The sequence below is a fragment of the Oncorhynchus masou genome, chromosome 23 (genome assembly GCF_036934945.1).
Source record: "Oncorhynchus masou masou isolate Uvic2021 chromosome 23, UVic_Omas_1.1, whole genome shotgun sequence".
NCBI classification, from domain to species: domain Eukaryota; kingdom Metazoa; phylum Chordata; class Actinopteri; order Salmoniformes; family Salmonidae; genus Oncorhynchus; species Oncorhynchus masou.
Window position 1 is genome coordinate 26,362,919 of NC_088234.1, and position 12,572 is coordinate 26,375,490.

Genomic DNA, 12,572 nt, shown 5'->3' on the forward strand with positions numbered 1-12,572 from the left:
GTAAAGAATAAATGAATACATTCACAGCATTTTTCACACTACGCAGCTTGTGAAGGGGGTGATGCTGTTGATGGCCCACCTGTAGAAGTAGGAGCAGCCTCTCACTGTGTTGTGTGTGAAGTGCTCTTGGCTTTTCTCATTCCCAAAGTCTTCCAGGGGGTCCGACCACAGCAGGTCACACATGGGCCCGTACGCAGGGGGCTCTTTGAATCTGTCTAACTGCAAAGAGAGAGGGACACAGAGTTAGGAGAGACAGGGAAAGACAGCGTCAAGCGGTCAGGAAAATGTCTAATCTATGAGGAAACTCAGTCAGTTTAGCTTCCTCAATGGGTTGGTGTTGATCAAGTGATACCTATGGAAAAGTGGTTGTTTTTGTCATTGTAAAAGACTTGAGATGGATCTTGATTTGACAATTAGTCTTGCTACATTGAACTGTGGTTAAAATGAAAAACTGTTGGTAGGGTCTCTGTTTTACAACGGTGCATCGTGTTTGAGTGAAAGACACCCACAACATGTGGACTGGATGACAATGTGTGCCTATTATGAGCAGAAAACATGAATAGGTATATTCAATCTTGCCCAAACTCATACTTCCTCTTCAGAAATGGGATGAAAAAGGTACAAATTGATGTGATCAGCCAAAAGCTCACGACAGTCATTCAGAGTAACCATATCGATTTCTCCAGAGAAAGTATATACTGTAGGATAATGGACACTTCAATAGTGCAGATTGGATTACAGAGACCCTCTGATTGCAGCCACAAAATCCAATTGCCGTTATTGAATTTGAGAGAAAGCAGGATCCGACTCTTCAACATTTTTAATCAGAGCGGTCCAGACTCTGCCCGAATGTAACTCTCCTGTTAGCTAGGGGCATCATTTGAGAGCGAATTGAGAGCGAGGTAATCCATGTTGTATTATCAAGGTCATTCTTTTCAAAGGAAATATTTCAAGGGAAAATGGGTAAAGTCTTCATTTTCTTGAACAGCAAAACGGGGAAAGAAACAGTTTGCACAATGCTCTGTGTAAACGCATCTGTATCCCAATTTAAGTGCTTTTCACGTGATAAATTCCATTAGAATAAAATCCATGTGAATGTTTGTTGCAAGGGAGAGTTGATTATCTTACTTATACTGAACACCGATTATGCTTTTAATGAAACCTCGTTTAAACCATACATGCAATATATTCATACAGCATAGAAACAGTACAACATCAATATCCAATGTATCCATGAATTTAATACTTTATCAACAGTGAAACAGGAGATCATTCTGAATGATAGTGTAAGCAGCTCAAATTACAAGCATATTGCATGGCCCATGCAGGGGACGTGGTTCGGGAGGACACGTACTTTCCTGATGTCGTCAAGGTTTGTGAGTTCTGGGGACAGTCCTCCGTGTACGCACAGGAACTGCTGGTTCATAAGGGCGGCCAGAGGAAGGCAGTCGAAGGCGTCCATACACGCATCGTACACCCGCTCCGAATACTTAATTCTACCTGTCAAGGTGGAAATAGGGCAAGGAGTGAGTGTTGCCAGGCCAAACACCCCTAGCTCTTACACACTAGGGCAGTGTGCTGGAAAGCATTTCAAAAGTGTCAGAAAACCACCAAAGGACATAAAAAAACTCCAGCATAATTTCACTCTGCCCTTGGTATTTTGTTTAGACTCTGAGCCCGAACACAACAGCAATAGTTCATATGTCAATACCTATCAAGAAGAGAGCAAATATCTGTTTTCATACTATGCCAAGAAGCACATTTCTGTGTGAACGTTTGAAAGTTAAGCGCTGGGTTGAATGTAAAATGCTTTAGAATGAAAAACTCAAACCAGACTTACATTCCTGCTTAAATGTGAAATACTCCGTCAAATGTCTACATTCGTGGTTCCCACGAAGCAAAAAGAGTGTTTTGGGGTATAGGATCTTTAAGGCCCACAAGTACAGCACACACTGAAAGAGAACAACAAAGAGATTGGGAATGAATCTGCATATTTTTTTGAGAACATATTTTTATAATACAGTATAACCAACAGTAGTTTCAGATGTACAAACGCAAAAGCATCAACCATTTCCTTCTTTAACTTAATGTTCTTAGAACAGGTTGAAACACTTACTTCGATACTGAAATATCCTCTGTCGACGTAGTCGCCCAGGAAAAGGTATCGTGTGCTAGCTGGTGACCCTCCTACTTCAAACAGCTTCATCAGGTCAAAGAACTGGCCATGGATGTCTCCGCAAACTACAGGAAACACACATGGGAGGAAATCAGAAACAACAAATCTTACAATTCTTCACTTTTATATGTGACCCATTTCAGGAAGTATGTTGCAATCCACTACTTCACAGGAGAGGCATTTGAAAGTCTTTTTAACATTTATTTTGATCAAAATGAGTAAAAAAAACAAAAAACTTTTGTGTGCCTTGTATTCCATCTGTAAATATGAATACAATTGTTCAATACCGAGCCTAGTTGGTTTAGCCACAGAAAAAGACAACCTCCCGCTAGGCATGGTTGGCTAAGATAATGGATGGGCTGGACATGCCGGGAGATGAGTTTGGATTGGTCTGCCATGTAGCACACTTCTGTCTATAACATGAGCTGCTCAGTATGTGGTGAAAATCATTTCTACAGCGGCTTTTTTGAATGATATAACGTTAGCCATCGAGACATACAAACGTTTGGCTACTTTTCTCTTAGCAGGCGCTATCGACAGAACAGTTAGAAAAAGTTGTGATGAACTACCGCCTACACACTCCACGGTCAGTGTGAACCGGAGGTACTTGACACAACGCTGGTCAAACAAAACAGAGTTCAATGGTTTCAGTCTGCCATGAAGCATTCATCCATGTAAACGGGTAAGAGTCCAGCTACATTTCCAGATATGATACGTTTCTAATTTAGTCAGAAAGTTGTTTTCATTGCAAATGCAAGCGTACTGTTAGATACTGTAGCTAGCGAACATTAGCTTTCGGGCTCGCTAGCTAACGTTACCTGTATGATCTGTGTCGCAATAGTATTCTAATTATTCGTATCTAGCTAGCTAGATACATGTCTAAACAAAATACTTCACTTCCCCAGGTGATTACAACCCATCAAGTTAGTCAGGTGTGTCTTGGGGGGATTACGGCCATCTATTTAATTCCATGAACATGTGTACATGTCTAGACAATAGTGACCTGTCCACTTAGCTAGATGTGGCTGGGGGGGTGGTTATAGCATTTTCACATGACCCATCAATTTAAAGTGTGTCTGGGTAAGCGTCATCTACAAATGATAAAATACTTACAAAATATTTTTATCTGGGCACTTTCTGTTTTTTTATATTTCTACTAACTATTTCACGGTACCGTTTACACTAGGATCCTGTGCATGTGACAAACTTAGATTTCATTTGATATAGTGTGTGTTTACCTCAGACAATAATATGAGCAACATGACCTGTACCAAAGTCAGATTAGGATAGAGGCTAAAGTGTCCAGAGTTTTTTGAAGTTTTCCTATTTGTAGGCTACTAATTTGACCACTTTTAGTCTTGAAATCTTTGTTTGTTTACTACACTACTCACTCTGTTCGGCACATGGCCTCACGTGAATCCTTAAAGAGATGGGTGGGGCTAAGGATTAAGAGGGTGTGAACGATGCTGAATGGGTGGAGCCAAAGAGCTCTCCAGTAGGTGTAAAAAAAAAACATTCAAGGCTAATTTTCTCAAAAGTGGGGTTACTGTCAGGACCCGGTTACGAACCCGGGTCTCCGGAGTGAGAAACAGTCACTTAACCAACTGAGCCACGAATAGTCAGCAGAACCCAGAAGATGAGGCAGACACAGCAGTACTTGAGACGGTGTATTTAATAAAGTAAAAAGTGAAGTCCTTCAGGAAAACATGTAACTCCACAACCTCAAAAGGAATTCCACAAGAACAAGGTAATCCACAAGGTAATCCTCCAAGACAAAAAGGTTAATCCACAAGGTGGTAGGTAAAGCATAAAAAGCCTCAAAAGATACTCAAAAATAAATAAACAAGAACAAAAAAAACAGAATTCCACAAGAGCGTCCACCGGGATCAACAAGAGTACACAGAATACTAGGGCTGGGTGCTAACATACAAACACAGAGCAAAGAACTGAGGGAAACTAAGGGTTTAAATACAATCAGGGGAAAACGAGGCACAGGTGCAAATAATAATGGGGATCAAGGGAAAGCAAAAGGTCAAAAAGCACAATGGGGGCATCTAGTGACCAAAAACCGGAACAACCCTGGCCAAATCCTGACAGTTACAAGTTACTTTCTCAATCTTCCTCAACCTCAGTGTATGATATATACTTTTCTTGCTCTGAGTCTGTATTTTTATCCAATGTAAAATAAAACACTATTTAAAATGTTGCTACATAGGACCGAATCCAGGGGGCGGGTCACATATTCAAAACATTTGCTTCGTCCTCTATAAAAGTGCAGTTTTCCTGTGCAGTAGAAATTCATCGGCTTTCTAATTACACTTACGTATACCATTTGAGGGAGTTTGTTTGTGGTATCATGATTCATGTACATGTTAAGAAGAATTATATGGACCCTGGACATATAATGGGCAAGTGTTTTGGGCAAGTGTTCCCCTTCAATACATAAACATCATAGTCATGTTTATCATTATCATAAGCCACTCTCTGATCCCAAGAGGCACAATAGCTTTTATTTACAGGGGCAATTATTAGTTCATATATACCCAGTTCCAATACACAATGCAACTACTTTTCTCACCTGACAAACAGAAAGGCTTCAATTCCAAGCATGTTTCATACAATTTGCCTGGAGAGGATTTGCAAGCGTGAAGTGTCTTCTGTTTCTGTACTGTATGTTGCCAGCCAATTGAACCTGGATCAACTGGTACAAACAGGTGTTGTCTCGCCTGTATCCTTTCATAATACACGCATCATGCATAAAACATGAAAACCAAGCGACTTAGTGCTGCATTACATAGTGACCTCTGCTTTCACTAACCTGCGCCACCAATCAACATGACCTAACCTACTCTTATACTATATCGGACTACATTTCTTAGCGTTAAAAACATTTGAGTTTGCCAAACCCTCGACGTTGTGTCAAGTTACTGTTTTCTTTCTTCAAGATAAATGCAACACCTTTACAGAATATCTGTCGCGTTGGACCTTACTCAAACCAAGAAGGACCACTGTAAATGTGAAGGGAGATATAGCAAGACTACCTATCAACAAACAAGCATCACAGTAAAAAAAATGCATTATACTCAGTATACGAGTAGTGTGGGACTCGCTCTTCAAATAACCCAATAACCTTTTGAATTGGCCATTTTATTCTTACAAGCACCACTGGAAAGAGCTGTACATTGATACCTCGTTGGTAGTGAGGGTATAATGTTAGTGAGAGTATAATGTTAGTGAGGGTATAATGTTAGCGAGAGTATAATGTTAGTGAGAGTATAATGTTAGTGAGAGTATAATGTTAGTGAGGGTATAATGTTAGTGAGGGTATAATGTCAGTGAGAGTATAATGTTAGCGAGAGTATAATGTTAGTGAGAGTATAATGTTAGTGAGAGTATAATGTTAGTGAGGGTATAATGTTAGTGAGAGTATAATGCTAGTGAGGGTATAATGTTAGTGAGGGTATAATGTTAGTGAGAGTATAATGTTAGTGAGAGTATAATGTTAGTGAGAGTATAATGTTAGTGAGAGTATAATGTTAGTGAGGGTATAATGTTAGTGAGGGTATAATGTTAGTGAGAGTATAATGTTAGTGAGAGTATAATGTTAGTGAGAGTATAATGTTAGTGAGAGTATAATGTTAGTAAGAGTATAATGTTAGTGAGAGTATAATGTTAGTGAGGGTATAATGTTAGTGAGGGTATAATGTTAGTGAGGGTATAATGTTAGCGAGGGTATAATGTTAGCGAGGGTATAATGTTAGCGAGAGTATAATGTTAGCGAGAGTATAATGTTAGCGAGAGTATAATGTTAGCGAGAGTATAATGTTAGTGAGGGTATAATGTTAGTGAGGGTATAATGTTAGTGAGAGTATAATGTTAGCGAGAGTATAATGTTAGTGAGAGTATAATGTTAGTGAGAGTATAATGTTAGTGAGGGTATAATGTTAGTGAGAGTATAATGCTAGTGAGGGTATAATGTTAGTGAGGGTATAATGTTAGTGAGAGTATAATGTTAGTGAGAGTATAATGTTAGTGAGAGTATAATGTTAGTAAGAGTATAATGTTAGTGAGAGTACAATGTTAGTGAGAGTATAATGTTAGCGAGGGTATAATGTTAGCGAGGGTATAATGTTAGTGAGGGTATAATGTTAGTGAGGGTATAATGTTAGTGAGAGTATAATGTTAGTGAGAGTATAATGTTAGTGAGAGTATAATGTTAGCGAGGGTATAATGTTAGCGAGGGTATAATGTTAGCGAGGGTATAATGTTAGTGAGAGTATAATGTTAGTGAGAGTATAATGTTAGTGAGAGTATAATGTTAGTGAGGGTATAATGTTAGTGAGGGTATATTGTTAGTGAGAGAATAAGTTTAGTTAGGGTATAATGTTAGTGAGGGTATAATGTTAGTGAGGGTATAATGTTAGTGAGGGTATAATGTTAGTGAGAGTATAATGTTAGTGAGAGTATAATGTTAGTGAGGGTATAATGTTAGTGAGGGTATAATGTTAGCGAGAGTATAATGAGATAACATGACAAATGAATCAATAAAGCTGTCGTTCAGCCATAGCTCCTATCAACATTTACATTATGGAAGCGCCAACATTTCCCTCTTTCTCAGACTCCGGGTGGCATCTTTAATAGAATAAAATATGTCTGTCTCGCTATGACATGAGTCACTTCCCTGTGCTTTTTATTCATAGAATACTGACTGAAATCTATGAAAGGAACATCACTTGCACAGCCTATTATTATTATTAAGGAACACAAGTATGCTATTATGGAGGAGAAACATGTATCCCAATGCCTGTTGAGATCTCAACTATAGAGTGTTGTTCTTGTCTGCAATTGTATGGTAACATGCAGTGTCGAAAAATGTACTGTACTCTCCCGCTCTCCATTCTTAATAACAGAGTGATGGGGCATTAACTTATTTAGTCCCGTTGGGCTACTTTACACTAATGTGACAACTTTGATGTTAATCACATCCCCACCTCATCCATCAATCAATCGCTCCAGTCAACAACCCAACATGACCCACACTGTGACTGGCCTGACTCAATCACTCCATTCGACACTCAGTCAAATAGAATTGGTTTTCCATTGCCCCTCTGGCCCCGTTCACCACTGCTCCCCGGAGAGCCAAGGAGCCACAGCCCACAGGGCCTTCCGATGTTTGTCACCCGCTGGCCACACACTGACAGCAAGCATGCTGGGACTGTGATTACAGAACCCAGACCAGCTAGGAACAACCCAGTAATTTCTTTGTAGACCCATTGCAGTGGTCGGAGCAGAGTGTCATATCCAGCTGCCAGTCAACCTTCACGACCAGCCAATCATAGTTTATATTATCACACAAAGAATTCCCTGATTGGTTTGAACAACAAACAAGACAAATACTGTATTTATATTCTGAGTGTGTGTGCTGTTCAAAACATTGGTCGATAATTCCCCCTCCATTTTTTAACCTTACATTTCAGTGAGAAGATGCTAAACAACATGAACATTCATGTTAAACAAATGACACTGATATACAGTAGCAAAAGACAATGCCAGCCAACTACATTTGCCTGAAACACAGTTGCTATAGCACTGATATTAATTGGGTCCTTGGCAATGAATACCAAAACCATCCTCTGATTTGTTTGCATGTCTGTCTTTAAGCATGCATCTAAAGATTTCGAGAGTAAGCCCGTAGAAATGTATTGAAGACAGTTCCAATTATCATCTGTTGAAGGAAAGCCATTAGCTCGAGTTGCGAACCCCCTGAGGCAGGAGGAAGAGAGAATTTCTCCTCCGCATATGCATCGTAAACTCTCATTTTGTCATTTTGTCTTTGGAGAATCCCCACTCTTTGCAAATGGTTTAATTTCTGGATTTAGACTTAAAGGGTTATCATTTCTAATGCGCTTCCTCTCAGAGTCAACAGTATGATGTTACAAATGCTATTCAATTCACGCTGTCTGAGAAGCAGCTCACTGTGCAAAGTAGATGTTCAATCTCGCTTACTCCAAAAAGGTAGATGTTTGTAAGGCAGCATCGATCCCATAATCATATGTCATTAAAGGAAATGATAGAATTATAGAAAGTCAAAATCCCTCTCGCTCATTGGTTCCTCAGCCAGCACTGTACGCCAAGGCTGACCATGATCACTATGGAAACAACCCTACAATGAAAGAATGTAACTTTCAGAGGCTTTTCACACCAACTCAACTGTTAAATACAAAGGACTTTTCACATGGCTGCTAACCACAACGCGCTAACACTTTGCGCCATAACAAGTTACGACTATTCAGTTTTATAATGTGTGATTTAAGATCAATCTCATGACCAGGATTTAACTGCATGTTGTAAGCAATACTAACTGTAAATCAATGCAAGCCAACTCTATACCAGGGGTGTCCAATCCTGTTCCTGGAGAGCTTCTGTACCTTCTTGTATGTTTTCGCTCCAACCCCAGTTGTAACTAACCTGGTTCAGTTTATCAACGAGCTAATTATTAGAATCAGGTGTGCTAGATTAGGGTTGGAATGAAAACTGGGCTGGAGGGAAAACCTACAGGATGGTAGCTCTCCAGGAACAGGGCTGGAGTGAAAACCTACAGGATGGTAGCTCTCCAGGAACAGGGCTGGAGTGAAAACCTACAGGATGGTAGCTCTCCAGGAACAGGGTTAGAGTGAAAACCTACAGGATGGTAGCCCTCCATGAACAGGGTTGGATTGAAAACCTACCTGATGGTAGCTCTCCAGGAACAGGGTTGGAGTGAAAACCTACAGGATGGTAGCTCTCCAGGAACAGGGTTGGAGTGAAAACCTACAGGATGGTAGCTCTCCAGGAACAGGGCTGGAGTGAAAACCTACAGGATGGTAGCTCTCCAGGAACAGGGCTGGAGTGAAAACCTACAGGATGGTAGCTCTCCAGGAACAGGGTTAGAGTGAAAACCTACAGGATGGTAGCCCTCCATGAACAGGGTTGGATTGAAAACCTACAGGATGGTAGCTCTCCAGGAACAGGGTTGGAGTGAAAACCTACAGGATGGTAGCTCTCCAGGAACAGGGTTGGAGTGAAAACCTACAGGATGGTAGCGCTCCAGGAACAGGGTTGGAGTGTAAACCTACAGGATGGTAGCTCTCCGGGAACAGGGTTGGAGTGAGAACCTACAGGATGGTAGCTCTCCAGGAACAGGGTTGGAGTGAAAACCTACAGGATGGTAGCTTTCCAGGAACAGGGTTGGAGAGCCTTGGTCTATATGATGGACTTTTGATAGCACAGTTCTGGTTCATTTCTGGTCAATGAAGCATGAATGCATACCAGAACAAAACATCATTCTATCAAAAGCTGGGATGAACTCAATTAAAGTGACTTACTCAACATCACACTGGAATGAGACATAAAATGAGAAGAACAAACAATCCAAGAACACAAAGGGCATAGAGGGACATGATGAAGCAACAAAAGGTTACACTAAACGCTGCAGTGCCGAGGATGTGCTCTCTGTGTGTGTGTGTGTGTGTGGGTGGATCTGAAGATCTCGACAAAGCCAACCTGTGTCTTTTTTTCTCTCTGTGATAACGCCATGGTGACAGAAGTGGCTGTGGGGTCCCACTGGAATAGTCAGAGTGACATAGGGGTCAAGGTGACGACCTGATGAATAGGCAGCCAGGCCACAGTGAGTTGTAGACCCGTGTAGCTCTAGTTGGTAGAGAATGGCGTGTGCAATGCCAGGGTTGTGGGTTCGATTCCCATGGGGGACCAGTACAAAAATGTATGCACTCACTACTGTAAGGTGCTCTGGATAAGGATTTAGCATCTGCTAAATCCTTAAAATGTAAATGTTGTAGTCAGCTGGACACAATGGATGGTAGGCAGAAACAATGGCTTTCCTCTGGGCTTTGTTATTAGCACACACATGAAGACAAGCGCGCACAGGCAATCACGACACACATATGAGATGAGCAGGTGGGAGTACATTATCTCAAGTGAGCTAGGATTTGTTCTTGCCATCCAGTGCAACTGCGCGATAGAGAACAACAACATATCGTCAGTCAGCAACAGCAGTGTGTGTGTGGGAGGCTGACTTACGCAATCTAGTGCGGCTCAATAACCTACACGGGCCACTCCAGAGGCAAGCTCATTGAGTTGGTGTGATCCACCGGGGAAGGCAGACGGTGCAAAATCCTCTTTTGATTGAGCAGATCGGTAATACCTCGGAGATCAACGCTGAGTCTCTGGGAAGAGTTCCAGCCTGGAGTGAAGTAGTAGTGTATATGGAATGCAGCTCGCGATCTGTTCAGTATTCATGTGTTATATGTGAGAGACCGGGATGTAAAGGTCTGGTAGAGAAAATGCTCTTTTCTCTCGCTGGTTGTAGAGTTAAGTCATTACTGCAGTTGTTTTTGCAATAGCAGAATGTAGCTACAGGTTGTTGGACTGAATGATTCAGCAGGGAGCTGTGTCAGGAGCAGTTTGGGCCTGATGGACTAACACTGTGGCCTGGTTCCCACATGAAAGCCCAGATGCCACCTGGCACAACCAGGAAGAGAGTGTGTGTGTTGTTTGTCTCCGTAGGGCCATTCAGCCAAGACACATCACATAGACGGAGGAGAGGGTAGAACGAGGTGGAGAATACACAGCGTGTTTTGTTTGTACAGTATGAGTGAGAAAAAAAGGATGTATTATTTCCAACAGAAAATGTGGCCTTGTGTCAGTGTGTGTGTGTGTGGATGGGTGTTTGTGTGCGTGTGTATACGTGTGTATCATTGCCGTAGAATAGGACTGTTGAGTAGGAGAGGGGCGGGGGGTGGGTGTAGGAGTGGGAGTAGAAGTAGCTAATGTTAACCCCTACCTCTGACTCTACTATCCCCCAGGCTGATTCACAACCAACACACAACCAAGCTTTTTCTCTCACTCTCCATTACACTTTAGAACCAATCACATACAACTGATTTCTCTGGAAGATAGCAATGATGAAGTGCATTTCCAGGCTTTTTTCTTTACTACGGATTGAGAGGTATTGGTTACACAATATGATCTGCTGAGAATGAGATAGGGACCATACATACAGGATTTATGGAGCTACCAAACTTATTCTCCAAGCATCATTTTCGAAATAATGCAATTATGCAATACACCCAGCTAGCACATAACGTTCTGAGAACCATATGTTTCTCAAAGCTTGGTGAGAGCGTCCTATGGTTATTTTGCATACAACCTTCCCACAACTTTCTTTGAATGGTGCAGGTAATGTTCTAGGAATGTTCTCCAACTGGTTGGACTTGGGAATGTTCTCAAAAGAATGAAGAAAAAACATTCTTCTGTGGGAATTTCAGTACATCAGCATTACTTTTCATACAGGTTTCCTCAAATTGTTCTAAAAACGTTAAGAAAACTTTCAAAGAATGTATTATTATGCCTGTTCTCAGCATCAACATAACTTTTTATTCTCCATCTTGTTAAGTGTGTTCAGGTGTGTTGGCTGTGCCCACTAATTGGCCACACCTGATCTTAATTGAGTACTTGTTTCCTTTGAAATGGGGTCTGTTTGAATAGACTAAAATGAACAGATGTTTTATTTAAAACAAATAACATGGTATATATACTACAGTAGCTCCATCTATGCAGTGCAGTGGACTAATTCCATTGATAGAGAAAAGAAGATTATAGATTTGAATCTCACTGATGCCATGCCACAATAAAAAATAAATGTGCTTGCGTGATTGATGGATTCCATATGTCCTATCGGTGCTGGAGTTCAAAACCATTAACCCAAACTCCAGAGTGGCGCAGCGGTCTAAGGCTTTGCATCTCAGTGCACGAGGTGTCAATAAAGTCCCGGGTGAAATCCAGGCTGTATCACATCCGGCTGTGATTGGGAGTCCCATAGTGGGGTGCACAATTGGCCCAGCGTCATCCGGTCTAGGCCGTCATTGTAAATAAGAATTTGTTCTTAATTGACTTGCCTAGTTAAATAAAGGTTCACGTTTAAATGGGGGAAAAAACAAGCTAATAGTGTTATTAAAAGTCTTATTGAAACATGTTCTCAGAACATTATTTCATTTATTTTAAGTAATTTGGGGGTGGCGGTTAAGAGTGTAACCGAAAGGTGGCTGGTTCGAATCCCGAGCTGGCAAGGTAGATAATCTGCCCTTCTGTTAACCCCCAACAACAACTGCTCCCCAGGCGCTGATGATGTGGATGTCGATTAAGGCAGCCCCCCGCACCTCTTTGATTCAGAGGGGTTGGGTTAAATGCAGAAGACGCATTTAGGTTGAATACATTCAGTTGTGAAACTGACTAGGTATTCCCCTTTCTCTCATTTCCATTGAAAAAACACTCTGTTTTACTGGGCAGGAAACTTATGGCTTCATTCCCAGAACTAATGGAAAACCAAAAACATACA

At 41.2% G+C, this 12,572-nt stretch overlaps 1 protein-coding gene across 2 annotated transcripts in view; it reads right to left on the bottom strand.

The window, feature by feature from the left end:
• LOC135510643 (protein phosphatase 3 catalytic subunit alpha-like) overlaps positions 1-12,572 on the bottom strand; it is a 98,600-nt gene that overhangs the window by 40,566 nt on the left and 45,462 nt on the right. For both annotated transcript variants that reach the window (XM_064931728.1, XM_064931729.1), the window contains exons 3-6: positions 2,117-2,241; positions 1,841-1,952; positions 1,355-1,500; positions 80-219 (exon numbers count right to left, since the gene is read on the bottom strand). In XM_064931728.1, coding sequence (XP_064787800.1) covers positions 80-219; positions 1,355-1,500; positions 1,841-1,952; positions 2,117-2,241 — 523 coding nt within the window. The remainder of the gene's footprint in view (positions 1-79; positions 220-1,354; positions 1,501-1,840; positions 1,953-2,116; positions 2,242-12,572) is intronic.